General features: G+C 38.5%; 6 protein-coding genes across 7 annotated transcripts; 1 reads left to right on the plus strand and 5 right to left on the minus strand.

The window, feature by feature from the left end:
- Positions 1–2,146: 2,146 nt before the first annotated feature.
- LOC111495209 (SAP30-binding protein-like) lies at positions 2,147–8,873 on the minus strand. Of its 2 annotated transcripts, none has more exons than XM_023145141.1 (8): positions 8,259–8,873; positions 7,853–7,913; positions 6,247–6,470; positions 5,468–5,669; positions 4,841–4,975; positions 4,660–4,760; positions 4,472–4,581; positions 2,147–2,558 (listed from the first exon to the last, which is right to left on the minus strand). In XM_023145141.1, the coding sequence occupies exons 1-8, from the start codon at positions 8,691–8,693 to the stop codon at positions 2,483–2,485; spliced, it is 1,344 nt and encodes a 447-aa protein (XP_023000909.1). In that variant the 5' UTR covers positions 8,694–8,873; the 3' UTR covers positions 2,147–2,482. The 2 variants fall into 2 exon arrangements, with proteins under 2 accessions (XP_023000909.1, XP_023000910.1); XM_023145142.1 differs by lacking the exon at positions 2,147–2,558 and adding an exon at positions 3,539–3,994.
- A 2,619-nt stretch (positions 8,874–11,492) lies between these two features.
- On the minus strand, positions 11,493–14,178 carry LOC111495207 (calmodulin-binding receptor kinase CaMRLK-like). Its single transcript, XM_023145139.1, has 2 exons — positions 12,655–14,178; positions 11,493–12,467 (listed from the first exon to the last, which is right to left on the minus strand). Exons 1-2 carry the CDS (start codon positions 14,057–14,059, stop codon positions 11,848–11,850), a joined length of 2,025 nt encoding a protein of 674 aa, XP_023000907.1. The 5' UTR covers positions 14,060–14,178; the 3' UTR covers positions 11,493–11,847.
- A 2,338-nt stretch (positions 14,179–16,516) lies between these two features.
- On the minus strand, positions 16,517–18,524 carry LOC111495208 (CBL-interacting protein kinase 5-like). Its single transcript, XM_023145140.1, has 2 exons — positions 17,745–18,524; positions 16,517–17,648 (listed from the first exon to the last, which is right to left on the minus strand). The coding sequence occupies exons 1-2, from the start codon at positions 18,301–18,303 to the stop codon at positions 16,837–16,839; spliced, it is 1,371 nt and encodes a 456-aa protein (XP_023000908.1). The 5' UTR covers positions 18,304–18,524; the 3' UTR covers positions 16,517–16,836.
- Positions 18,525–20,689: 2,165 nt separating this feature from the next.
- LOC111495712 (protein DOG1-like 1) lies at positions 20,690–21,514 on the plus strand. Its single transcript, XM_023145872.1, has one exon. It carries the CDS (start codon positions 20,690–20,692, stop codon positions 21,512–21,514), a length of 825 nt encoding a protein of 274 aa, XP_023001640.1.
- A 528-nt stretch (positions 21,515–22,042) lies between these two features.
- LOC111495255 (protein DOG1-like 4) lies at positions 22,043–22,871 on the minus strand. Its single transcript, XM_023145207.1, has one exon. The coding sequence runs from the start codon at positions 22,828–22,830 to the stop codon at positions 22,084–22,086; it is 747 nt and encodes a 248-aa protein (XP_023000975.1). The 5' UTR covers positions 22,831–22,871; the 3' UTR covers positions 22,043–22,083.
- A 1,403-nt stretch (positions 22,872–24,274) lies between these two features.
- Positions 24,275–27,669, minus strand: LOC111495338. Its single transcript, XM_023145323.1, has 4 exons — positions 27,361–27,669; positions 25,776–26,840; positions 24,808–25,698; positions 24,275–24,717 (listed from the first exon to the last, which is right to left on the minus strand). The coding sequence occupies exons 2-4, from the start codon at positions 26,784–26,786 to the stop codon at positions 24,667–24,669; spliced, it is 1,953 nt and encodes a 650-aa protein (XP_023001091.1). The 5' UTR covers positions 26,787–26,840; positions 27,361–27,669; the 3' UTR covers positions 24,275–24,666.
- Between the last annotated feature and the right edge of the window lie 220 nt (positions 27,670–27,889).

Below are 27,889 nucleotides of genomic sequence, written 5' to 3' on the forward strand. Positions count from 1 at the left end.
AGCTGAGAATGCAGTCTGAGTAGACACCAACGTGTGTTGGTATTGAACGGCCTTTCACCCATCGCAAAAACTCCTAACGTCTCTTACTGCAGCTTCGAAATGGCTGCGTTTTCACAAATCTCGTGATCTTGGTTTGTTTTTATCACAATAATCTACTTATAAATAAGCTGTTTAAGTTCACTAATGGCCACGACAAGCTTTATCTTTATTCTTTTGTGTTGTCATTAATTATTACAAATTATTTCACTGTTATTATTTAAATGTTAATGGAAAAGCTTTAACTTTTTTTTTTTTTTTTGGGTTAAACTATATTATTCTTTACATTTTAGTTCATTAGCTTTGTGAATTCAAAAATGTTATTATCGTTCTTAAAATTTTGTTTTCATTTTCATTGACGGCCAGAATTGTTTTCTTGAGATAGCTGCAAGGAAAGGTAATAACCTAAAGTTCTAGGCTAATTATATTTGAACCCATATTAAGTAAACAGAGGAGGTGAATGTCACCTTGAATAACGCAAACATTGGTAAGAATTCAGTGTTTCGAAAACAGATCCTCTACAAGATTCGTCCATGGAGGGTAAGTCAGAGCTTAAGATCAAGCTGAAAGACGTAGTTGATGAACAATAAGTGAATATTCCTATATTACCCAATTTGTTTTGATGGACGGAGGAGGTAAGGTAGCCGAAAGATGGCTATTAGTCACAAAGGGTATCGGTTAAATAAAGGTTGATACACCACTAGAATTGTAATACCCTTGAACCCTATCAGGTTCTATCATAATGGGTACAACCAAAATTGTAAAAGTAGAGGTAGAAGGGGTAATTTAATGAGCTTTTTATAAGCCCAATATAAAAGGATTATAGATGATGTATAACTCATCGAAAAGGTGATGCATAAGGGGGAAAAAAATAGTAAGCACTGGAAACCCTGTCATCCTCTCTCTCGCGTTTCAACCAGTCTTTTATACGTATGCATCCATGGGACAAGCCTTTAGCATCACATGCTATCTCTTTGTTTCTCTCAAAAGAAGACAACTTATGTTCTATTCCAAAAGCAACTGTGCAGAGAAGCAGTCTTAACCAAAAAGCAAAAGGTCCTAAAACATATAACCCACTTCCACCTGCTAAGCTGCCTACCAAAGGTGGCTGTTTTGGTGTTTTATAAAGCTGACCCACACGGACTTACAGGGTTTGGACTCCAAAACATTATGAATTGTAAAGAAACCACCTTTGTTTCGATGTTAAAATATGGAAGAAGAAGAAGAAAAAGAAGAAGAAGAAGATTCCTTTTTGCCAATTCGCATCATAATTTTGTTTGTTCATATGAGGCTGTGGGTTAATTTAGAGGAAAAGGGAAACAAAGTTGTGGGTGTGGGCCTGTGGGGACTCTGGTTTACTCTTTAGCGACTATTTAGGGAAAGAGGTAAGTTTAGGCCAACATACATCGAGAAAAGAATTAAAGGGCGAGGCTGATGGTATTGACTTTAAAGTATTTGGTGATGTTTTGGTTTGGTAGTGTGCGTGTGAGAGAATGGCAGACAAAGAGTTGAAGACAGCCGCTTGATTGTGGGGTTCATAATTGCTTGGAATTTTGGCTGTTAGCAGGGTTGAAGAAGATCGAGGGCGTGGGGAAAAGGGCAGAAGCTGTAAGCCAAAAACGTCGCCGTCTCGAGGTGGCCAACCTATATAGAGAGGATCATTTGTCAATTTTTTCACTGACTTGATGCTTATCGGACATCAAATTTCTATGAATTTTCTACTCATAGGAGGGAGTCCATTGCAGTAAAAGTTAGTGGGCCAAAGCAGCGAGCAAATCACTTAATTGGTGTTTAAAGTAGAGATGCCCGCACCGGCCGGGCAGGGGAAGAGAACAGGGCAGGATCGGAGCCGGGATTTTGCTGAGAATTTGCAGGGATCCGGTTCCGCTCGTAATTTTCCCTTTCTTCTTTAAAAAAATTGTTATAACTCTGGTCAGTATTTCTCACTTCCTCCCCCATTCCTTGACGAGACGGAGATGACCCCTCCCTGTTTGGGGCAGGTCTTGCAAGGACCCCGACCCCGCAAATAAAATAGATATTTGGTCCCTGCAGTAAAATAAACTCTGTACTTTTAACTACTTTAAAGTCTTAAACTGACTAACTTAGAAAGTTGAGCAATAACAAAAGATCTCATTAATATTTACTATTCAATAGAGAGAGCAAATCTAAAGATAAGTTCCCATGTACTGGTGTACAGTCAGTTCGTGCTTCTCTGATGAAACTTACAAAAAAGGAGCCTCCTTCGTTCTGGTGTAATTTGCTTTCCCCCTGGCTATTTTTTACAGGTCGAGAAATTTAGTGGAATACATGAGTTACAAGCAACATTTTCACGACATTTTCGTTCTGAACGTATACATGGTTGGTCACAGATAAAAAGCTAAAAGCCATTTCCCTTGCTTTTCAAAATGGTTCGATACTTACTACTATCGAACTGAATTCATCCCTCTTAGGATCTTCTATCCAACTTCCTCCCACTGGATCTTTGAGATTTTTTTTCTTCAGCCTCTCGCCGTCTTTGATGTCTGTCAACAGGAATGATGTGTTAGAATAGCATAACATCGCACACACTCGATCAAGATGAACACAAAGAACAAGGGAGAGAAAATTCAAAGAGGAATATTGGTTAAAAGTTTTATTGATGACTTCGGGTATGAAAACAAAGAATGAAAAAAGCACGTCTTGAAAGCATGGCCTAATGGGGTATATATATATGATTTCAGTATAACAGATTTAAACACCTATTAAATATAATCTACCAAATATCTCTACCACATTTTTTCGATATCTACAATTAATATCTCTGGTAGATCTTTACGAAATATCTACTATATATATCTCTACCAAATCTTTTATTATAAATTATCATCAGGTTCCATATCCAACAATTCTCCCATTTGGAAATCAATCCAATCAACCAATAATTTCATTCTCAATTTCACCACACCAAACCACACCAAACCAATTGAGGCTTTGCACAACCTCAATGTTCCAACATCAACACATCTTGTCAACATGTTTGCTGAATTCTTTGCACCCTCTATCTTCGACAAGCACATCACCATCTTCCACTAACCTACGAGTGAAATGGTATCGTCTTCTGTGTTTTGTCTTTGAATGATAGACCGGATTCCTCACCATCTGTATGATATACTAACTCTGATTCCTCAGCAACAGTCTCAAGAGTTCATTCAGTCACTTGCTCGACCTCTATCCAAAAGTGACCTATTTCTCCACAACTCCAACACTTAACGTTTGGTTTGTTTGGAAACTTCCACAGTTCTTTGATTTATATCGACTTTTGTTTGGGCCCTTCGATTACTTCTTCCCCTCTGGTCAACACTAAGAGCACCACCAGATGAATCGCCAATTTCTCGTTCGTGAATACTTTCGTTGAGAACTACATCTTGGATTTCATCAAACTTCAGCTTTTCATATCACCAGGAACTGCTGATCGGGGAAACAACAGTATCCCACGACTCGAGTAAAGATGACAGCAAAATCAATGTTTTAATTTCATCTTCGAAATTAATTTCCATCAAACTTCGTTGACTTACAATCACATTGAATTCGTTTATATGATCAGCAACAGATCCACCTTCAAACATTTGTAAATTGAACAATCTTTGCATCAAATACACTTTGTTCATAGCCGACGGTTTTTCGTACATATTCGACAACGCCTTCAATAGGTTTGATGTTGTCTTCTCCTTGATTATGTTGAACGCCACATTTCTGCACAGCGTCGACCGGATCAATCCTAGGGCCTAACAATCCTTGAGCTTCCACTTCTCCGTGGTCATGTATTCGACTTTAGCCCAACAAGGGTTTGTGAAGATCTTTCTGGTACAGATAATCTTTAATCTGCATCTTCTAAAAACCAAAATCGGATCCATTGAACATCTCAATTGCAATCATTGAACTTTCCATCTTCTTAAATCGTGGTGAATTTCACCTAGCTCTGATACCAGTTGTTAGGATCGCACACACTCGATCAAGATAAAAAAAAAGAATAGGAGATAGAAAATTTAAGGAAGAATATTGGCTAAAGGTTTTATTGATGACTCCAGGTATGTACACCAAGAGAGAATACAGAAAATGAAGAAACTATGTTCTGAAAGCAATTCCTAATGGGTATATATATGGTTTCCGTTTACTAAATATAGGATTAACAAATCTAACCACCGAAATATAATCTACCAAATATATATCTAACAAATCTTTATGAAGTATCTACCATATATATCTCTATCCGATCTTTTAATATAAATAGTCATCCTAGCTCCATATCCCAACATGATGCGGATCAATATTGAAGTTTCAGATGCCACTAAAAGTTAAAAAAACTCTAATTGTTCCTATCCAAGACAGTACAATATCTATGCTAATTAAAAAACCAAAATCAATGTAGTCATTGAGAAAAGGTAAACAAACTTACGCAAAAGCCATGTATCCAGAGCCAACATTAGCAGCAGATAGTAAAGTTGAATGAGCACTAGCTGAATCAGACCCACCAGAAATGACTGGATTTTTTATATCACCATCTACCTGAAATGTATTCAACAAATACTTAGCAATACAGTATAGATCACTGATACGCACGATTACACATTGGCAAATCGTCACCTTATCCCATTTTGATTTTTTGTTTTGTTTTCCATCTCTAGTAATGGCATCAGATGCATGAGCTCCTGAATGTAATCCATTACCAGCGACAGCTGAAACACCTGTAAAAGGAATCAACAGAAAAACGCTATAAGAAGAAAATACACTATGAGAAAGAGACTAAAGCACGATTGGTACAAACCTGAAAAAGGTATATTTATTTTAGGCGCAGCCACAACTGTACCACCAGGTTGTGTTCCTCCTAAAACAAACTCCATCCTCGGACTTTTCTTCCTTTCCAGCTCCTTCCTCTCCATCTCACGTTTCATGTCAGCCTCTAGAACAAAATATGAAGCGTTGAAAATATTGTTTTATTAATAATAAGTGCATGTAGATAATGCAATTGCTTGTACTTTGTAACATGCTCTCCAGCCTTCACCACATACTAAATTTGCGACTTGCAAATGGATAAAAGTAGAATGTGCAGAGAATATAGATCAACGTAAAAAAAATTGAACACTGAGAGGAGAAAGACAGAACTTCTGCCAATTGTGCAAATTTTAGTTCCCTGATAACCTCTCAATGTCAAAAGATCATATCAGTCAGTTCATGACAGCAAAATCATCACAATATGACCGCCCGTATTTCTGTAATAACATCTCGAGTAATTTTTTCAAATTGTCAAGACAGCTGATTATGAAATTTATTTAAAAAAACAAAACTGGTAATATTAAAACTAGTGTCATACACGGACCAAGAGCATGTGATTTTTTTTATAAATGATAAGGAGAAATAACATGAGAGATATACAGAAGGAATTGTCAATGACCTATTTCAGTATAGTAGTCACTTTTATCATATCCATGAGGGTCAAACACATCCTTACTGAAGCAAGACCCAATCTGGTCAATATCTTGATAACTCACAGCGTGTAACAAGAAATCTGGATTCCGGTAGTCTTTCCTAATGCGTACTTCTGCATTGAAGCTTTTTCCAGCTTTCTTATACTCAAGAAACTTATTGATTTTCCTCTGCACATAAAGTTAAGGAAAGAAACAAGAACGTCAGGAGAATAAAAAATAATTAAGCCTTGAATTATTGAAGAAACTAGATGGATGTGGTTATCAATGACTAAAAGGTACTGTCTTCTTACTTAACAGTCCACAGGGGCTCCTTTTAACTGGTCCTTACGGTAAGTCATACCCAAGTTGCTAGGAATTGAGAAACCAATACATCCTGCAGAACTAAAATAATTTCATCGCACCAAGACCTTACACTTGCGTAATTACCCGTGCATCCACATTCTAAAATTTATGTCTATCAAGAGGGCCATACAACAAAAAACCAATCCCCATCAAGGTCAGAAACCAAGTCACACACTCGCCGACATAGAATACATTAGGCCCACCAACATGTAAGCATATCCTAACCCCATATCCTGCCAGTCACATTAGTAAACATCCCAGGCTACTCACTTGAGAAACTAAAAAGGATTAAATATATTTCATACATATCAACTGCTTTATGTTTCGTTTCAAAATCTAGATCAACAGTCACATACTATTTCCTCAGAACACAAGTAGCCAATATATCAGAAAGGAAACTAACTTGCAGATCCTCAGCGCATTTTTCCTTTGGTGGAGGAAGAAAACTGTCCAAGGGATCAATATCTTTTTTCGCTTCTTCAACAGTTTCCTCAACATTTTCAGTTTCAAATTCCAGTATCACATTATTCATTGAACCAGAATGTGGTGATTCAGAAATCTGAGGAGTGGCTAGATTGTTTGGTGTTGAGACCGTTACAGTTCCTGGAGATGTTCTATCAAAATCACCTGTACCATAAAAAATAAATAAAATAAAATAGCCGAAGAGGATGAAATAGGAGAAGTGATCATAAGCATCACAAGAAACTGCCACCTGAAGATAGTATTTCAAAGTTAACTCATCAAGTTCGACAAACGTCTAAAAAGAAATCATCACAACATAAGCAATCTTGAGTAATGAAATATTTAACACAATAAAACACCAGTGCCAATAAATAAGTTAGCCTTGCATATATAATTATGATACTGTAAAAGGGCAAAAAAGTCCTACAATTTGCTAGAGTTTCCAAGATATAGTAATTTTTCAGTATGCATGTTGTTGGGATTTAAGCATTTAACAAAAAAATTGTGAGATCCCACGTCAATTAGAGAGGGGAACGAGTGCCAGTAAAGACACTAGACCCCGAAAAGGGGTGGATTGTGAGATCCCACATCGGTTGGGAGGAGAACGAAGCATTCTTTATAAGGGTGTGGAAACCTCCCCTAGCAGACGCATTTTAAAAACCTTAAGGGGAAGCTTGAAAGGGAAAGCCCAGCACAAAGAGAACAATATATGCTAGCAGTAGGCTTTGGCTATTACAGTTAGTACCAAAACCAGACATCAAGCTGTGTGCCAATGAGAATGGTAAGCCTCGAAGGTGAGTGGACACTAGGAAGTGTGCCAGCGAGGACGTCTGGCCCCAAAGGTGGGTGGATTGTGAGATCTCACATCGAATGGAGAGAGGAACGAGTGCCAGCGAGGGCACTGGACCACGAAGCTGGGTGGATTGTGAGATCCCACATCGATTAGAGAGGGGAACAAGTGTCAGCGAAGACGCTGGACCCTGAAAAGGGATGGATTGTGAGTCTCACATCGGTTGAGGAGGAGAACGAAGCACTCTTTATAAGGGTGTGGAAACCTCCCTTAGTAGATGCATTTTAAAAAACTTGAGGGGAAGCCCGAAAGAAAAAGCCCAAAAAGGACAATATATGCTACCAGTGGTCTTGGGCGGTTACAAAAATCACTTCTACTCTCTACCTCAGGAGTTACATTATTAGATCCTCAATAGCCAACAACCTTAAACCCCACCCCTTGCCACTAATACTTGCAGTAAACAATTCAGATGTTATAAAACAAACCATTTTGCATTCCAACACAAGGCAAGGACCTAGAAAACCGATAATTTCATGATACCACTCACCAATCAAAGTTTAAGAACGGAGGAATAAATCCATATTTTCATAAGATAAGCAAATAAATAACATGGATTAATAGTGAAACGAGTAAGGAATGATAGGAGTAAAGAGTTCTCTAGAGCAGATGTGTATTAACTATGAGCTTGCAGCACTGATAGATCTTAAAAATGAGAAGAAGCAAAGTAACATTTCATAGATAAAAGAACTATACAAACCATTAGTGCCTAAAAGCTCATCGCCAAATGTAACACGACCAGATTCTTCAATTTCTCCATCCTGAATGCAAGCAATAGGAACGAAACATTAGATAAAACTTTCCACCAGTCACCATACAAATAAGATGAAAGTTACAACACATATTTACATAGAAGATTTCTCTCAGATATGCCTGCTTAATTCTCCTAAAGCTGAACTAAACAAACATCTTCTTCAACACGTGGAACCGTCAATCTTTGTTCAACACTTTATTTGATTAATATATTTAATATCCCGTTGTAACTTCAGCCAACGACGCTTACAACCTTCGCGATGTCAACAATAAGAGGAATGTAAATGTAAAATTTCGAAGTTAAAAGTAGAGGCTTCCGTTTCTCACCAACCGAGTAGAGATGTTGTAAGTACCTCAGCCTCAGGAGACATTGCGGCTTCATCGTTACCGTAATCAACTATCACAAGTGTCCCCCTTCTCCTACCAGAATTATCGAATTGACCAGCTTGTAATAGCATTGGCGACGATGAAACCACAACCTGCGTCGGTTGCGGTATGGATGACCCGAATTTGGGCTTAGCTGCAGTCGAATTTTCATCAGCAACCGGCAGCATCGAGTAATCAGCAGAATCACTGACAATCATTATATCACTGTTCGCGACCGACTCTTCTTCTGCAACCCTAACTCCACCAAAGTCTTCTTCTCCTCCCTCTTCTTGCCTCTGCTGCTGCTGCATTTCAGTGTCTTCTTCTTCTTCTTGGTCTTCAACGTCTTCCATCTCATCGTCCTCGTCATTGTACATCGAGAGTAAAGCTATACCTTCAGATTCTTTCTTCTTCGATGCCATGAGAGCTTCGATTCTCGACACCCGGAAGGAATTAATTCTACAACAAAGAAATAGGACTTTAGAAATCAAAAGATGGATCTCAAACGGATGCAGAAATCTTGGGATTTTGGATCAATATCGATACTAGGGAGAAGGTTTTCAGTTTCCTGGGTGAAGAAATTTGAAGAAAAAACAGCCGTCTTGTAGATGGTCCATTGTCCATCGATTGGGGGTTTGACGGTTAGAAATATTTCGTTTAGGGAATAGCATAAACGGGCCAAACGCCTAGATACTAAGTTATTGGGCTTAAACTGTAAAAGGCCCAATTTAAATTGGACCGGATCACTCATACACCCGACCACTAAATACGGGTTCTCCAATAAAAAAAACTCATAGACGAAGTAAAATGTTTAAAATGGATTTTTTTTTATATACATAAATTTTAAAAAAAATGGAAATTTGTTACCTTTCTAAATATTTTCGAGAAAGAGTTCATGAAATAAAATAAATAATATAATATATTGATGCAAATATTTATTTATAAATTTTTTTAAGGAAGATAGAGAATAAATTTAGTTAAATTTGTTGATGAAGGTGCATAAAAAATGGAAGTGGAGATTAGGTAAAAACGGAAAAGATATGGTAAACATAGGAAGATCCCTTACTTACTTTTTGACCAATTGAACTTCCTTTTTAACTTTTGCTTTGTCCTAAAAAAGTGTCAGCTTTCAAGAGTTTATGGTATTTATTTGATTCATGAAAAATGCCTTCATAACTACGTATAGTAATAATAATTGTGTTTGTGTTAGATGAAAGTATCCTACATTGGTTCATTTAGGGAACGGTTGGAATGGTCATGGGTTTATAATCTAATAATACACTCACCCTCGGTTTGAGGTCTTTTAGGAAAACTCAAAGCTCCCCAAAGCAAATCCATGAGAGCTTATGCTCAAAGTGGACAATATCATACCATTGTGGAGAGTCGTGTTTGTTTAACAAATTGAACTGTTTTTCTCAGAATTTTTTTAACCAAAGATGGTTAGTTTTTTTTTTTTTTTTTTAAATTCACTAATTCTTGAATATAATAGTTTTTAAATAAAATTAGTTTTTCTATGAGCTCTTATGGCAAAAATTAATAATTTAAAATGTGTTTAATACAAATGGAATGATTTAGATGTTTGAAATTATTATTATTCAAATATTAATGAGTAAAAAACACTTGAAAGAAAAATAGATACTCTCAAGAATCCCTTCAAAAATATATTTAATAATTATCCAAAATTTTATTGTTTTTTTTTTTAAATAAAAAACTGTTTGACCCCAAAAATCATTTACTAAGAGCTATATTAAAAAAAATTAAATTATTAATTTTTTTATACAAAAATATTTCCAAACACACACTTATATTCTACTAAACTATGCGGTGTGAATCAAATATGAGTAGGTATCTATTTTAGAGATGTATATTTTATTCGTGGGGTCAGGACTTTACAGAGGCGCCTCGAACATTGAGGGCGTTCTCCGTTTAAACGAGAAATAAAGAAGAGAGTGGTAAACATTTTTTTCCCTTGGATAAATGGGACGAGTGAGACCATAACTATAATATTTAAGTTTAATTTGAATTTTTAAAAATTATGTCGGTAGAGTATACCTCTATATTGATTCATTATGATTTTTTTTTTACAATTTTTATTAATGAAATTATGTCGAAAAATGAAAACTTTAAAATAATTATTTTTAAAACCAATAATAAATGAGAAAAATTACTCACTAAAAACCCGGACCGAATCCCGAAAAAAATAAACAGGAAAATTCGCAAGAATGGAGAATGAAATAAGGGGTAGGAATAGAGACCGGCGAACATCCCTATCTCACATACATCTCCAACGCGTACATTGATACACCACAAGGTCCATTTTCAGGAATGCATATCTTCTAGCATGCACTATATCACAATTCCCTAATTCAAATCATTTGACCAACTTTTGGTTAGTCAAGACTACAGCACTGAATAAAAGTAAGTCTGAACTTATATAGGCTACTAATATTGGCCTCATGAAATTTGGTAAGAAATTAACGAAATAAATTCGTCGAATAACATTCAAAGAAAACGGTGACTTAGGGGGCGTAATTAACATTGAATCATTCCTCCGACCGACATTAAAATTAAACAGTGGCGAAAAGTATAATATAAAGAAGAAAATGGGAATGGACGAGGCATGAAAGTGACACCAAAAAAAACAGAGACGACAGAAACTAGAAAACAGAAGAAATGGTCAATTTTCCAGAAAGATACGTGAACCCAAAGGAAGCTGCATAAACCGCAGTCCAAGCACGTAACTCTAACCAAGCCCACACATGCAGATGCACATGCACATGGATATCCATATGCATACGCCTTTTCACTATATGGTCAACTGCCTTATCTCCCCCCTATTAACACTTTTTTATTAATATCTTGCCACGTTACCTCCACGTCACTATCTATATATACTTATGCCACGTCAATATATATACACACACCAATAAGCTTGAAATTCAATAATCGGCAATTTAGAATTAAAAAAAGAGGTACTCACACATTAATTTGTTAGAAGAAAGATTTGACGGAATAGTTTGATAGAGCATACACAAATCCATGATTCATAATTAATGATCCAATTAAGTAACATTAATTGATTAAGCAATCAATTAGAAAGGATTGAAGTAGAGCATGATTAAGTTAGCTTTCTACATTAGTATTATTATTAATCATCATTAAGGAAACCCATGCAAGAGAATAAAGCAAATCTGGCTTTGTCTGAGAACAGGAATAAAGCAAAAGGAAAAAGAAAAAGAAAAAGAAAAAAATATATATGAAGAATGAAGATGAGGGTTAAATAATAAAGTAATTGGATGATGGGAGAGTCACAGTCCGGAAGAAGAGACAAGCCATAAGTGGGATTCTTCTGCCTTCTCCTCTCTCATTTTTTAATGAACCCAAAAAAAATTAAAAAGAAGAAGAGAAAAAAGTTGTTAAAGCTGGTCAAGAGGCATCTCTGGTAAGGCAAGGCAAAGGACGGGGAGGGGCTAGGCCTCCCCTGTTCCGGAAATGCCTTTTCCTTTTGGGCCACTCCGTTTCATCTTCGTCGTCTACTGGTACAGTTGGTAATTTACCGATGAGATGAGGGGTAATTCATGGATGTATGTCCTTGAGCAGCCCTAGGACCTGTTGCATTGTAGGCCTTTTTAACGCCGTCTCCGCCGTACACAGATACGCCACACGGAGACTCTCCACCATCTCCGATTCCCCACTGCCAACTCGCAATCGTGGATCTATCACCTCTAAACCTTTTCCCTCTCTTACCATCCTTCTCACTCCCACCACCGTGTTAGCACTGCCGGGCATCCCCGTCAAAAGCTCCATCAACACCACTCCAAAACAGTACACGTCTTTCTCCACGCCCTCGCTGTTTTCCCCGCCGGCATCTCGCAATCCAAACCCTCCAATTCGAGCCTCGAAGTCATCCGCTAGAAAAATATTGGACGTCACCAAATGCCCGTGGACAATCGGTTTCGATCCCGCGTGGTGGAGATACGCCAATCCACGCGCAATCCCCACGGCGATACGGTGGCGCGTCAACCAACCCAACTTCTCCGGTAACGACAAATGGGACGCACTCATTGGATTGCTGCTGATCTCCCACGTGTCGGTGCTCCAGTCTTCCACGTTGGGCTGGCCGGTTGGGAGTTCGTGAAGCCACCGGTGGAGGTCACCGTTGGACATGAACTCGTACAATACCAATTTCTCTTGACCTAAAATGGAAGAAAAGAACATAACCATTAATTAGATTTCGACAGTTTTTACGTTGTACGCGGAAGTCAATCAGTCATTTGAAAACGACGGCGCTTAAATTTACAGAAAGAAACGGAGCGGAATTAATTGAATGCTCAGAGAGGTCAAACAATCCAAAACAATAGATAGAGACAACAAAAAATTTACCAGCAATACAGTAACCAAAGAGCGGTAACAAATTTGAATGCTTGAGTGCGGCAAGCTCCAGGAACATGGCTACAGCCTCATCACGAGCAACGGATCTAGCGGATTCAAGAACCTTGATCGCCACGTGGATGTCGCCGGGAAGGACAGCTCGGTACTCGGGCCCACACCTGCCTTCTGCCAGAAGGGACTCTTTACCGAAATGCGACGTGGCAGCAATCAGATCCTTGAAGGTGAGGTTAATCAACGGCTTCTCGAACATCACCACTGGAGCCGAAGATGGTTCCTTGATGTCCGCTATCCAGGAGGATCCTGACTCAGTCTCGAAGGCGAATGGCCCAGATTTGTCCATCTTCAACTGGACTTGGGCGGGCGTGGAGATTGCCCAGTTGATTTTTTGTCTCATCATTCTCTTTCGTCTCCATATCACTAAAACAGCCGTCGCTAAAAACAAACCTGCTGCACCAGACGACACGGCGAGAATCAGCGGCTTCGTTTTCGATTTGGGTTTGGCCTTTTTCGCCGGTTCTGTTTTGGGTACGTGTGATTGGATGGTATTGTTATGATGAGGATTTGGGGCGCCTCTGGTTTTCATTTCAACTAAAGTAATCCCAGTTTGAACGAACGCCGATTCCCCAAATTTCTCGTAATTCTCTGACCCAATCACTCCCTCAAACTTGTTGATTGAAACATTCAAGAACTTCAATCCATTAAGCGGAGGGAAATCCGACGGAAAATTACCCGTCATGGAGTTACCCGACACGTCTAAATACTCGAGCGAATTAAGAACAGAGATAGGCTTCAAACTCCCAGAAATGTTACACCACGAAACAACCAAGTGTTTCAGATTAGAAAGCTTCTCCAACCCAGATGGAAGATTCCGCAGATTATTCCGCGAGAGGTCCAAAACTTGCAGCCGCGAAATCCCAGAGAGACGAACAGTATTAGAGAATCTATTATAAGAAAGATTAAGAACCCGAATCGAAGAAGAAGGAAAAACACGTCTGTAATCGATAATTTCAAACCCAACAGCTCCTCCAAATCGATTACGGGAAAGATCGACATGAACCAAAGTGGGTATCCCCCAGAGCCAATTCGGAACAGAGCCTTCCAGCGAGTTTCTGGAAAGATCGATGGAGCGTAAGTGCGTCAAATTTCTTAGAAATCTCCAAGAAACAATTCCGGTAAGATTCTTGGAAGGGAGGCTAATTTCTTGAACGGAGCAGTGAACCATAATCCAGGAGATATTGAAGCCGGAAACGGTGTTGAAAGCCTTGGAAACAAATAGTGTGTCTGTACTGTTGCAGGCAGAGTCCGCAAAAGAAAACAGAAGCGCCATGAGAATCAGAATCCTGCAAAAACAAAAGGCAGCCATTTTTCTTTCTCCGATTAAGCTCTCGCGATTCATAAATTAGATGAAGAAGTGGAAAGCTGCATATTTTTTTTTTAATGGAGGTGAAGTGGGAGTTGGAAGTGAGGGGGAAGTAGGAGAGCGGAGGCGAGCAATTTGGGAATAAATAAAGTATATAGTATAATATAATGTCGGGTGTTGGAAAATGGGGGGGGGGGGGTTTATATTAATCAATCTTTTTGAAAAATAAAAAAAGATATATATTTAGAAAATAGAATTGGGTTATGTTCTTCAATGGATAGGGGACCAGTCGCGTCATTAATAGCCCTTAAGATAAGTCACGTCACATGTGAAAACTAGTTTATTTCTGTTATTTCATAATAATATGAATATAAATGAATAAAATAATATATAGAAGAATTTGAAAAATATATATTTAAATGAAATTGAAATGGATGGTAATGATGTCATAACAGTCAACGTGGGAAGTCTGACTCAATGGTGAGTATCACGGTAACCGCAGCGCAGAACACGGGACAGGGATGCCATGATTTACATCGAAATACCCCTCCAATATATATATTTATATATTTTTTAAAAAATTTTGAGCATTTTGTAATTGTATTGTATTCCACAATTATTTCAAACAAATAAATCCACTTTTTATTTCCAATTATACATTTCAAACCTTTTAACTACAATTTAAATTTAATAAAATATATATTCTTTAAATTACATGTTGAAATAATAATTTGATTTGGCATCTTAGGTTGACGAAGTCGTGATAGACGACTTGTGGGGCCAAATGAATGGAAATCAAGAATTTATCATAAAAAATGTAAAAGAAAAAAAATATATATTGTAATTTATAAAAGACCAAACGAAAAAAAAAAAAAAAAAGGAAGTCAAGATCGTATGCTGTTAAGGCTAAATGAGCTCCGCGTATTCTCCATCATTACCAAATTTCTTCCCAGATTTAATAATTTTTAAATTAATTTTAAAAAAAAAAAAAGTTTGCTTCCACGTATTAACAATTTTTTTTTTCTTTTTTTGCAATTTAGAACATTCCATGGGTTATCTTTTTTCTAAATTTATTTATTTTTTAAAGTTTACCAAATAATTGATAAGAATTTAAGTATTTAATTATGTAGTCCATTTATAAGTGTTTAATAAGCTAAAACTAATGGAGATTTGTTCTTTATAAGCTATTGATTTTTCTATTAATTAACTTCTATCGGATTACTCCTCTCAATAATCTTCTAAAAAGAATGTAGTTGAATTTTAAATAACTTAAATCAAACATAAGAGAGGTACGATGATTGTCCATAGTGACTATAATAACAACTTGACAAACAATGAAACATATAACGGTAAATGTTTCCGTTACTCAAGTGATAAACATCATAAATCACATGAAAGAGGAGAGTTGCGCTATGAAATTAGGGTTATATTGAAGGGGTATGGAAGCATGGACTAATTCACTGAGAGAAGAAATCAGGGTTTATGTTGTATTTATGGCAACTAGCGAACATCGATTTTGATCACTTTGAGTAGGGCGTGTTACTAAAAGGTAATAGAATATATATGCAAGAATAAAATGAATGAAAAGAAGAAGAATATGATTTGATCCATATGTTCCAAACAGAAACCAAAATTGGTATAATCTAATACTGAAGGGAGCTGATTAGATAGATGGGTCACATGGGGACCCAAGCCAACCTAATATCTGAATCCCAATCCACTTTATTCCAATGCCCACTCGAACTGTGACCAAATGGACAAATTCCAATGGGTTTGGAAGTTGGCGAAGCAGCAGCCTATTCTTGTAATAAGGCATTAAAAAGTGGTGGATTTTCAGCTGCTCTCTCACGTGACATATTTGGCTTCTTTATTTGCCATTTTCTTCTATCCATTTACGGCCCTTGGGGGATTCCCACATACTTCCAAATCAAAGTTCCAACTCAATTACACCCTCCCTCCTCCCCTCTCCATAAAAAGTTTACATTTTTATCATGTTTGTTAAATCTTTATGTGTGCAATTTTATGACTTTTGCTCTTGTCTCCACACCTACACCACTCTTCCTTCTTGGTGTCATCCTTATTTTGTAATGTAACAACAAACCATCTTTTGTTATAATAGGTTTCTCGGATTCAAATTCACCCATACATTCTTGTACATAGATATGATCGACGACATGATATGATTTACGATGTTATATTAATAACTAAACTAAAATATTAAGAATTACTAATGATAAAAGTAGTATTTAGGGTTTATCATTCAAGCCCAATAAGATCTGGCTTCAAAATCAGGCCCATTTTCCCCCACATTGTCAAGTGATTCGATTAGTTTTTCTTTTTTAAAATTTCTACAATCGGAGATTGACGAACATGCCTCTGTCCTCGAACCTTAAGTTTCACAACACCAACAAATAATTGAATGATTGAGCATCTTAAACAAATGTTGTTCATATTTGATTGACTCAAAATGATATCATTAATGACATTTGGAGATGATTTAGGACATGGGTTATTCGTGTAAACAGACATGGACATGATAGCGCAAGAACAACAACAAACAACTTCTAAAATCTTTGTGTCTTTCTTTCCTTCTTTGCTTTGAAAACAGCCACTGCCTCGGTCGCTGGATTTATATTCCAAGGCGTACGAGGAAGTTGAGCAAGACAAGGAGGAGCTTAATGAGCTCAGAAGGATTACACATTCAAGAAAACGTAGAGATAAGATAAGATTAAGAAGAGAAGCGGCCTTCTTCTTCTTTTTCTTTCTAATATTAATTTCTAGAAGACAGAACTCAAGCACCTGCCTAAACATAATTATGTGGTTGGTTGTTCATTTCCTTCCCAAGTCCACACAATGTCCTTAAGGCAAGGCCTCATGTCTTTGTCGTAAAATTTCCTGTACTCCAATGTGTCCCCTGCTGTTTTCGTCACCTCCACCACAAAAAACGAAGGCGTCACTTCAAATATCTCTGCGTCTATAGCCAATTGTCCTTTTCTCCCCTGTTTGCTCCCCTGCAGTTTCACTAACCCATCTTTCTTCATCACCTTGAACCTTTCCATTTCTGCTATCTCTTCAAACTTCGACACGATCGCCGACTCTGGCTTCGTTGTCGTGAAACGCGACTGCGGCCTATCGTTCACGTCGCTCTCGAACAGACCCGACAGATCAAAACCTGGCGACAGAGATATGATGTCGAATGCATTGAAGGAATGGTTTCTCCTTGGGGTTCTGCCTGCTGGTGGTGGTCCACTCTCGTTGCTGGTACTAACAGAGCCTTCCTCCGAGCTGCTGTCGTCGAAATCGATGTGGACGTCGCTCACACCCGACATGCTTCGATTAATTTGAAGCGGCTTTGGAGTTGCTACATTTGCGCTGAAACCCTTTTTGAACCATGAATTGTCCATTAGTTTGGCCATTTTTATTCTGGTTTGTGGATTTGGGTCTAGGATTCTTGAGAGCAGCTTGCGAACTTCTGGGGGAAACCAGTGAGGGCATTTGAATTCTCCTCTCGAGATTTTTCTGTACATTTCCATTAGATTTGGGTCGTGGAAAGGGAGATAACCCGCCAGAAGAACAAACAGGACAACCCCAGATGACCAAATGTCAGCTTTAGCTCCATCATAACCTTTTTAGCAATAATTAAACGCAACAAGAACACAAATCAATACAAGGCATTATGAGTTGTTGTTATTTAAATTGAATCAACAAATAAAAATGAAACCTTTCTTGTTGATGACTTCAGGGGCGACATAGGCAGGAGTGCCGCAAGTGGTATGAAGAAGTCCATCTTGCCGCCTAGACTCAGCCAAAGCACTCAACCCAAAATCGGAAATCTTGAGATTCCCAAACTCATCGAGGAGGAGATTTTCAGGCTTGATATCTCTATGGTAGACGCCACGGCTATGGCAATAATCAACAGCGCCAATGAGCTGCTGAAAGTACTTACGAGCAGCGTCTTCCTTGAGCTTGCCTTCAGCCACCTTATCGAAAAGCTCCCCACCTTTGACATACTCCATGGCAAAATAGATCTTGGTCCGGCTAGCCATAACCTCGTAAAGCTGCACTACATTGGGATGGCGGACTAGGCGCATCACAGAGATTTCCCTCTTGATTTGGTCGATCAACCCAACACGCATCACTTTCTCTTTATTAATGACCTTGATGGCCACGCTCTGGCCTGACTTAAGGTTACGAGCATGGTAGACTTTGGCAAAAGTGCCCTGCCCAAGCATCCTCCCAAGCTCGTACCTTTGCATTAAAATGGAACTCTTTTTCTCCATTTCTTTGGATGGGGAGAAGAACAGAGAGACAGAGAGAGAGACAGGGATTGAAGAGAGAAACTCAACCTTGCCTAAAGGAGGCAGGGTTGAAGGATCTGTGGTGAGAAAGTGAGAAAAAGGGAAGAATTGTACGAGAAGTATTTGGAATGAGGAGGAGGAAGGTTTTGGAGTTTGGTTGTGGCTGAGAATTGTGAGGGATAACAGAAATACCGGAAGCTGACCGACTAAATTTAGGATCGCCTAAAATTGGCATTCCAAATGATGGGTATCAAATCTATAACTTTGGAGTATACAAAGAATGGCCTTTGGGGGCCAAATTAAGACAAGTGGCCAACGCATGTGAGGGTTTGGAGCCACTGATCAAGTGCCCTTTACAACTTAGGTTATCATCATATGCTCCCTCTCGGATGTAGTTTATGGTTACCTGTTGGAGTAAGGCATTTCAAATCAATAGTTTGGTTCTTTTTTTAAAATGGGTTACTCGAACCCGATCTATTTTGAATTAAAATCATCTAATTTGAATTTAACTGTCACATAGAGACTCTAATCATTTACGTCACGTGTTTGTGATTAGTTTTGGCAAAAAGGTAAAACCTTGATTCCCCTTCTAAGACAAAAAAAAAAAAAATATATATATATATATATATATATAGGCATGTAGTTCATGTGTTTAGTGACTACTTATAACCTTCATGTGATAAATAGTGCAATAAAAAATATTTAAAAATTTCAAAAAATAAAAACAAGTTTTTAAGAACTATGGTTTTTTTTTTTTTTTAATTTTTAAAATTGAAAAAAGAAACCTGTAAGATACAAATATATTCTCAAAAATAAAAAATTAAATGATTATCAAGGGAATCTTAATTTCTATTAAAATTTTAAAATTAATAGATTTATTTAACTTTAAAATTTGAAATTTTGATTTTGGGTCTTCTAGAATTTTCTTATTTAATATTCTATAAAATAGTTCCTAAAATTCAATTTTAAAGTTGATGCACTAGTTGTCCAGGTTCAAGTTTTTATTGATTTTGGAGAAAATATAAATAAGCAACCTGAAAAGATAAATTTAAAGCATAGAAATTGGAATTAAATTTAGAAGGTAGACGAAGGATGATCCCTCTGACACACACAACATGCGACTTGATTTCGAGGACACAACCACAGCAAAAGTTTCACCAAATGTATGGATGAAATTAAATTCCACCGAAAATATAAAATTACAACACAAAAACTATATAAAGATTTTAGCTGAACATCATCATACAGTAATGAGGTGATGTAAGCATTTGCCACGTGGCTTCTGCAGATTGGTCAACCATTTTAATTACAAACGTAATTAGACTCATAAATCCATGATCTTCCCCTTAATTAACCAACGGGGACTCCTCTCTTATCCATCATTTCATGTCTCATACCAATGGAGATATATGCCTTATGTATAAATTCCAGACTCCTCTCCTATGTTAGCTAACTTTGAGTTTATAACTAAAAAATACATCTCTATTGATATTCGACTTTTTAAAAACTCTAAAGCAAAGTTACGAGAGCTTATACGTGAATAATACCATGAAATAAGAAATTTAAATAAGTTAAAGGTTTAGGCTTTAGAAATAAAAGTGAAAAGTCAAATAATTTGGGTGAGAAATATAAAGGGTTGCATAGCGAACTCAAAGTCACGTTCATGGAACATGCGGGATGACAAATTGAAAGGAGAAAAAAACAGCGGCGCACGTGCCACATGCGTGTCTTTGTTGCATTATGCAGAACATGATAAGCGTCGAAACTCCTCCGTACAAACTTCCCCTCCCTTCAATTTGACATTATTTGAATTCTAACTCAACAAATCACCATTAAATCATTTCAAACAAATGCTTTTTCACTCTTAAAAACAACGCGAACTTCTCTCGAACCAATAAATGGTACTAACCAGCTCCTTTCAAACCAATGAAATGAATGGCACTGATGAGCTTCGCTCGCTCGAGCTAGTTACTGTTAAATATATGAAAGAGAAGCTTTAACAAAATTAAGAGAAGGTAAAAGAAAAAGAGAGAGAGTCCAAAATCCAAATACCGAAGAAGGAGGTCTGACTTTTCCTGGGTGTCCTCCCAAACTCAGAAAACCAGAGATCGAGAAATGAACTCTTCTGTCTTTTTCCTCTTCGGTTCATTATTTTATTGTAATCCATTCAAAACATAGATAGCCACAAAGGGGATTCATTGCCTTGCATCATAACATCCTCCACTTGAGTATGGGGATGGATAGATATTGGGCTATATTCAAATAAATAAATAAATGACACCAATATGTAGACACGGTATAAATTAGCAGAGTATTAGGGGAAACAAGAAAAGGCAGAACAGGCAGCCAGCTGAGAGGGCTCCAATCCATGGCAATGGATACCAGTAGTGGTACAACCCACCAAGAACGTTCCCGGTGCTGTTTCCAGGAATGGATGCAACTTCAGCGCCAAGACCTGACCCTCCTCCAATCGCTTCACAAAAAACCAAACCACAACGACCAAGAAGAAATCAAAACCCTCATCCGCAGTTGCATCGCTCATTTCGAGGACTACATCTCCACCCGCAGCTGCTTGGCTCAGGAAGACCCATCCACCTTCTTCGCGCCCACATGGTGCACGTCCTTGGAGAATTCCCTGTTGTGGATCGCGGGGTGTCGCCCCACCATTTTCATACGCCTGGTGTACGCGCTGAGTGGGTGCGAGGTGGAGGCGCGCCTACGGAAGTGGCTGGAAGGCACGAGGAATAATAATGATGATAACAATAATAATTTTAATAGCATTAGCAGTGGTAGTGATAGCGTGGGGGAGCTGTCCCCGACCCAGATGAGGCGGGTGGATGAGCTGCACATGAGGACCCTAAGAGCAGAGGAGAAACTGACTAGCGAGATGGCGAGCTTACAGGAAGAGTTAGCGGACCAGCCGATTGCGGTGATCGCGAATGAGATGGAAGGGATTGAGGAGATGAACGAGGAGGCGGAGATGGCTCTGAAGGAGCATGAGACGGCAATGAGAGGGATTATGGAGAAGGCTGATGAGTTGAGGCTCAACACTCTTAAGGAGTTAGTTTTGGAGATTCTGAAGCCACCTCAGGCCCTCCACTTTCTGGCTGCCAGTAAGAAGCTTCATCTCTGCCTACATCAATGGGGCAAATGGAGAGATGAGAAGCATGGAAGAAGATCATATTATGACTAAATCCATCCATTAATATATAATAAAATTATATCAGTATAGAGGAAGCTAACTACTTTTTTCATTTGGGAAAAAAAAAAAGACAATGTTTGTTCCTGTTTTATTAATATGTTGAGTTTTAGCAGGGTTGATTAATAATAATTATTTTAGCAGCTTCAGTTGAACTATTCTTATATTTGTTAATGAATGCTTATATAATCAAAACGCATTACAAGTCCAAAAAGTAGGTATTGTTTATTGATTTGATTATGTAGCCTGTTTGTTGCATCAAATTCATTCACTAAATTATCCTGCTGCTCAAAGCAGAGCAACCATAATCCACCCAGATTATAAACATTGGAGCTTCAATTAAAACTACGCAAAATAAAATAACCCATCATATTTTGCATAAATGATGGAATTGGTATGAGAATTTAGTGAGCAAAACTTTAAATGGAATCGAATCGCACTGTTTTTCGTATTTATAGAACACTAGTAGAAAACAGAGTGACAGCCAAATTAAGAAAAGCGTAGAAAACAGAGAGGAAAAAATGAATGAAATTAAGGAAAGATTATTATTATTATTATTATGGTTATTGTTTTGTTGGTGGTATTTTTGGGAGACGTTTGGGTTGCCCCCATTGCCTGAGGCGAATCTGGATGAGAGAAATGGAGGCCAAGAAACGAACGCATTGCAATGGCGTAAGCACCTCCAAAATTCCCTTCAATGTCTTCAGCCTTACGCAGTCCGCAGCCTTCATGGTCCTTTCGAGGCCAAGGAGCATGCCCTTGATGGCCGCATCGACTAAGCCCTCCACCTGCCCCACCACTGCTGGCATCGGATCCCCATTCCTGCGTCGGGTCTCCAGCCTGGAGAGCTGGACCATGTGGTGATCCGCAAGCGCCATCTGCTGCCTCTCCATGTCCCTGTCCACCCTGTCCTCCTGGGCTTTGATCTTCACGCGGAGCTGCTCCAGCTTAAGGAGCTGATCCGGGGAGAGTGCGGAGGGGAGGATGAGGCGGAAGGCCATCGAGGGCTTCCACCCAGTGACCCAGCTGTAGGCGGCCTCCAAAGGGGTGACCCAGGAAGGGGAAAAGAAAGCGAGGACGTCCTGGTGGGCGTGGGCCCATTTGACGGTGTAGTAAAGCTTGATATGGGCGGTGAGCTTCGAGACCAGGCTGCGGAGGTGGGGCTCTTGTTGTACTTCCATCATGCCACCGCTGCCGCTGCCGCTGCCGCCGCCTGTGGAGGCGTAGAGGAGGTGCTTTACCAAGTCCTCCAGTTCCGACACCCAGCTCTCGAAGAAATCGGAGAATCTCTCTTCCACTTGGGTTCCCATTTGGGATCCAAACCAAAACCAAATTCAATTATTATTTCTTCCAAAATGGAACCGGCTGGCCCCCTCTACTATTACATGTATGATAAATAGTGACTCTCGGCCCACGTGGAAGCCATTCAGCAGCCCACGTAGGTGCTGCGCTGGGAATCCACGCATGGCCTACAAACGCAGAAGGGGAATTCAAGGAGCCAAGTGACGCTTCGCATTCACCAAGGGAAGCATTCTTAATTTCTTTATCCTTAAATTACCATTCCTTTCTTAACTATTTAATACTTTTTAAAAATCAATTTATTTAACTTTCGTTAAAAATTTAAAGATTTTTTTTAGTAACTCATAAATAAATATGTTTTATGACTAAATTTATAAGTTAAATTTCTCCATTTATTTATTTTATTATTAAAAAAAATAAAATAAAGATTAAATGACTGAAAGTGGAGATTAATTAAAACACACGACAAAACCAATGCGCTTTGACTAATATTATTTCTCAATAATTATATGAATCCAGAATTCCTCTGACCCTGCTTTTATTTTTTTGTAAGGAATAGACAGTTTAATAGTCAAAGTCGTGTCTTGATTTGATAATAAGTTGAAATTATATATTTTTTCATCTTTTTAAACTTTTAAAAATATGTTATTTTGTGTGTTTTAAATGGAAGATATTATTATTAAGAAAACTTAATTAATTAATTACTATAAGCATACATATATTGTATTTCAAATATAAAATATAAATTACTTAAAAATATTAAACAATTATCTATTAGTTTATATTTAAAAAAAAAAAAAAAAAAAAGTTAATACAGACATTAATTTATCCTGGCTGTTAGCGTAGCATTTGGGAGCAATGTGGAAGAGACGAAGAGTGAAACCGCCCACAGGTAACCCAAAATCTGGGGCTGCTTGCTTGCGACGTGCTCCCACCTCAATCCATTTCCCTTTCTACGTGGACTTCCCTTAGCTTTTTGGTCTCCTTTTTTAATTTATTCCCTTTTTCTTTAAACAAACAAATGAATGTAGACCATGTTGTAGATTCACTGTTTATTTTTCCGAAGCAAGAAGGCCCCCCAGTGAATGGTGCCAACAATTTTCTCCTGACACCCACACTCCCAAAGAGGCTCTATCTAAAGTAGGTATACATATACTTGCTTGCAACATTCACAGACATATCATCAAACACCTTACGGGAATACCATAAATACCCACCAATACGATCCCCTGTTCATCATACTCATGTCCTTCATCTATCTATTTAAGTAGTGTTTCTTTTGTTTGAAGCTTTCCAATGTGGGACATTCATGACTTCGGCCAACCTTGTAATATGGGCCGTTCGTAAATTAGGTTGCTTCTGCAGGAATTGTCCCACTTAAGTTATTTCCCCTCAAATCCTGAATACAAGATGATTGAAATAATTTGATAAGAAAACAGATAAGAGGTCGTCAAGTTTTTGAAACCCTCAAATTTAAAGAGGGCTCAAGCGACAATTTATTGACAAACTTTCATTCACGTAAATTACTTAATACACCCATTACTTCAAATATACAATGCAATAAGCTCACAGTCACAACAGCTCTATTGATTCCTAGGCTGCATTATACAGAATTCATTCTATGAATATGAATATGAATATATATGAATATTTCATCGGCCACGCCCATACATGCCTTCACATAAATATCAGAAGACATAAAAGGAAAAGGGCAGAGCTCAGATCCTCCCACCAACTTATTCAAAATTTGTAGAGGAAAAGGTACAAAACCATGCTCATCTATAATAAACTTTCACACAAACCCAATCAATCAATCAATCTATAATCCACCTGAGTGTTGCAGACAACTACTTCAAATTTTCTGTTGTTGAATGCTGAGAAACACGAGATATTAATTCCTGAAAACAAACCATAAAAGAAAAGGGTTAGTTCTCTTCTCCCAAGCCGACCAAGTTGTTCCGTGTATGTTTGCAAGTTCATGACATTACCTCAGAGTAGCGGACATGATCGTGACGCAAATTCAAAGATTTTACGATGGTTTCCCACTTGGTACTGACTGATGTTCTTGGGCTCTGCGGCTTTTGATACAACTTGTTTCCAAGATTTGATCTTTTTGAGGCAACTGAAGGCAGTGTACGCCACAGCCAAGACTCGGAAGGAGACTTTGGTAATGGTGGAGGTTGAGAAGATATCACTTTGACACTTGTTGGATCTTCTACTTTGACTAGCTGATAATTGGCCTTGGAGTAATGTTCTTCATCAGCAGTACCCACATTAGCATATCCCACTTTGGAGCCATCATCAATAGCATCTTTGCTTTTAGATTCTGCAGCTTCACGCTCCAGCCTCCCTTCTTCAACCAGAGTTAAGCATTTTACTTCTAGGAAAGAAGGCTCCACAGTCGTACTTTCTTCCATTGCTCTGCTCTCAAATGCTATCTCATTCTTCCCACTAGGACACTCAAATTTCTTCTCCTTATCCAAATGGGTTGAATTAAATGGAGGATTTGTTTCAGCAACACTTGCAATATCTATATAGAGTGTCTTCTCTATTAGGGGACTTTCCATGTCAACCCCATGTCTAGTTGCTAGAATGGATGGTGTATCATGAAATTCAGTATCAGCTTTAGATTTGGAGATAATCTCAACTTCATTAGGAACTACAAGTGAATGCTTCCTACAAGGAGACTGTGGCGCTTCATTCCGGTAAGGAGAAGCAGCCCTTGAATACCTGAAGGGAGAAGACCTACCTCTCATTTGCCGGTCGGTGGAGGAAGGAAAATGTTTTGATTCACCAGCCCACTTTTCTTTAACCTCCGGCAGCTTAGGTGATCCACCAGCAGCTTCTGGTTTTTGTTTGTAAGTAGCCTCCCAAGCATGCTGTAAGATGTAAAGTTTACCGGCAAGTATACTTGAATGCATGAATGGGAACAAAAGGAAAGTAAATAAACACTAACCTTGTTGATTTTTTGGCTGTGTGAAAGGTGGTGCATTGTTCTGCTTCTCATTCCGTGCACAGGATTAAGAAGGCCCAAAGAGTTTTTGAAGCATATATTGGGTATTAGACCACAACCTCTAGCTGATATATTAACTGAATTGTCATATTCATCATCCACAGAGACAGAGTCACTCTCTTCATCTACTTCATCTACTAAATGTACTTCATCTTTTCGATACTGAAGTAACAGGTTAGAGTCGAGTCGTTTAAGCGGAGACATCCTCCTATTCTCAGATGTCACCTTCTTAACTTGTCTAGATTGTTCAACTGCTACAAGTTGCTTCCTTAAGGAATACCTAGCAGGCTCCAAAACCATTGCCTTGGCTGCAGGCAAGAAGCGGTTCATCATGAAATCTCGAGTTTGAGGATCTGTTCGGAATGTTCCTGATGGTCTCACCATGGGACCATTGTATCCACTTAGACCACTAACACTACAGTTGTTAATAGAGAATGAACCAGTGAGGGACAGTGTCTCACGTGCATCAGAAAAATCATCATCGTCGTCGTCATCATCATCATTCTCAGTCTCAGATGCCAAGTTCCTCGCATCACTAGCTTTGGTTGACTCTAATCTCAAGACAATGGCATTAGAAGAAGTTGCCTCAAGCCCATCTTGATGACAAGCTTCCATTTCCATACTATGATTTTTAACATCCACAGCCCTTCCAAAGGAAAGCCTGGGAGTAGAACAAGTCCTTTCAGGAGGCTGAGGCAGCTGAACCTCAGGAGAGGCGGAGCCACTATCATTCTTAGCTCTTCCTGGAATGTGCTCCCAGTGGAAGGGAACTGCAACTGGTTCTGTAACTTGCTCTAAATTGAATTGTGGTCTAGAAACCGGAAAGGTACTCCGTCTACTAAGTTGGGAATTCTCAGATTTCTTTTCATTCACTTTAGCTAAAGAACTAGATGCCTTGGCAAATCGCCTCACAGACATGAGCGGTGCATTAAAATTGAGTTTTCTTTCCTCCATTGCGTACCCAACCAACAAAAACTATGGGAAGAAAATTAAACTACCGAATTAATTCTGCAAGAAAGATGAGAGCAAAAGTCACCAACACCGCCAATTTTGACTGGAAAAATAAAGCTCATCTGATAAACCCTTTTACTAGCCTACATTCTGGGCTGGTTTTAACTCATGTCCGATCAGACACGACACAAATCAAAGATCAAATTAGCCAGAAAATTCATTCAGAAATTCTGGGGATCAGATTTCATAGAGAAGAAGATTCAACAGCAACCCAGTTTCCAGTTTCTCCCAAATTCCCATGGTAGGAAGATAACAAACATGAGGGGCTAGTTAGAAAATGGAAGGATGGAAAATAAACATCTAAATCCGTAAAATTAAGCGAACCCCAGATGAGAATTTTGAGCCCCACCCCCTCAAAGTATGTCCAAATGCGACAACAAACGCAAAAGAGATAACAAATTGAAGCGATTTCAGAGATTATGAGACCCCAATGAAAACAAACAGAAGAGAAGACAGAGCATTAACGCATTTTACAGAGAACAAAACAGACAGAGCAGCAGAGAGAAGATGGTATTACCAGTAACTGGGAGAGATGGGCAAGACAGAGAATGATCGTCCCTGTAAGCAGTCCATCCATATATGATGGCGTGTAGTTAGGGAAAATGAGAGATGAGAAAGTGAAATGAGCGACTTTTTGAGCGCCAAACTGTGAGTGTGTAGTGTGTAGTGTGTTTGGGCCGTTGCTTTAGGCCGATGATGGGGGTTTCAATTCAATTTTTCACGCGCTCTCCGTTTTCGACTTTTCTTCGCTCCGACCTCTCTCTTTGATTGTGGTCACGAGGAATACAGTTGAGTAACGACTGATAAAAGGGAGGAACAAGAATTGATTGTGCACTTTCTTTCTTGCCCCGCTCGGTCCACCTACCTTTCTTCTCTCACTGTCTCCCAATTTATTCCTTCAAACCATACACCAAATAATTCAATTCATTACTGGTTTTTAAAATTACTTTTGGTCAATTTTTTCCCAATACTTCCCTAATAAATATTTAACTTCTTGAATTTAAAAGTATCTCAATCCAGTCAAATAATAAATAAAAGAGGCTTAG

Source organism: Cucurbita maxima, unplaced genomic scaffold, assembly GCF_002738345.1.
Source record: "Cucurbita maxima cultivar Rimu unplaced genomic scaffold, Cmax_1.0 Cma_Scf00021, whole genome shotgun sequence".
Classification (NCBI taxonomy): Eukaryota; Viridiplantae; Streptophyta; class Magnoliopsida; order Cucurbitales; family Cucurbitaceae; genus Cucurbita; species Cucurbita maxima.

Bases quoted from the DNA above. Each gene is read 5' to 3' on its own strand.
- LOC111495209 (XM_023145141.1), bottom strand. From the start codon at position 8,693: ATGGCATCGAAGAAGAAAGAATCTGAAGGTATAGCTTTACTCTCGATG. The intron at 6,471-7,852 runs GTTTGTATAGTT...TTTATGGTACAG, and splicing joins TGAGCTTTTAGGCACTAATG to GTGATTTTGATAGAACATCT. The intron at 4,761-4,840 runs GTTTGTACCAAT...TTCCTTTTACAG, and splicing joins AATAAATATACCTTTTTCAG to GTGTTTCAGCTGTCGCTGGT.
- LOC111495207 (XM_023145139.1), bottom strand. From the start codon at position 14,059: ATGAATCGCGAGAGCTTAATCGGAGAAAGAAAAATGGCTGCCTTTTGT. The intron at 12,468-12,654 runs GTAAATTTTTTG...CTTCCATTTTAG, and splicing joins CTTTGGTTACTGTATTGCTG to GTCAAGAGAAATTGGTATTG.
- LOC111495208 (XM_023145140.1), bottom strand. From the start codon at position 18,303: ATGGAGAAAAAGAGTTCCATTTTAATGCAAAGGTACGAGCTTGGGAGG. The intron at 17,649-17,744 runs GTTTCATTTTTA...ATTGCTAAAAAG, and splicing joins TGAAGTCATCAACAAGAAAG to GTTATGATGGAGCTAAAGCT.
- LOC111495712 (XM_023145872.1), top strand. From the start codon at position 20,690: ATGGCAATGGATACCAGTAGTGGTACAACCCACCAAGAACGTTCCCGG.
- LOC111495255 (XM_023145207.1), bottom strand. From the start codon at position 22,830: ATGGGAACCCAAGTGGAAGAGAGATTCTCCGATTTCTTCGAGAGCTGG.
- LOC111495338 (XM_023145323.1), bottom strand. From the start codon at position 26,786: ATGGAGGAAAGAAAACTCAATTTTAATGCACCGCTCATGTCTGTGAGG. The intron at 25,699-25,775 runs GTTAGTGTTTAT...TACATCTTACAG, and splicing joins ACAGCCAAAAAATCAACAAG to CATGCTTGGGAGGCTACTTA. The intron at 24,718-24,807 runs GTAATGTCATGA...GTTTGTTTTCAG, and splicing joins ATCATGTCCGCTACTCTGAG to GAATTAATATCTCGTGTTTC.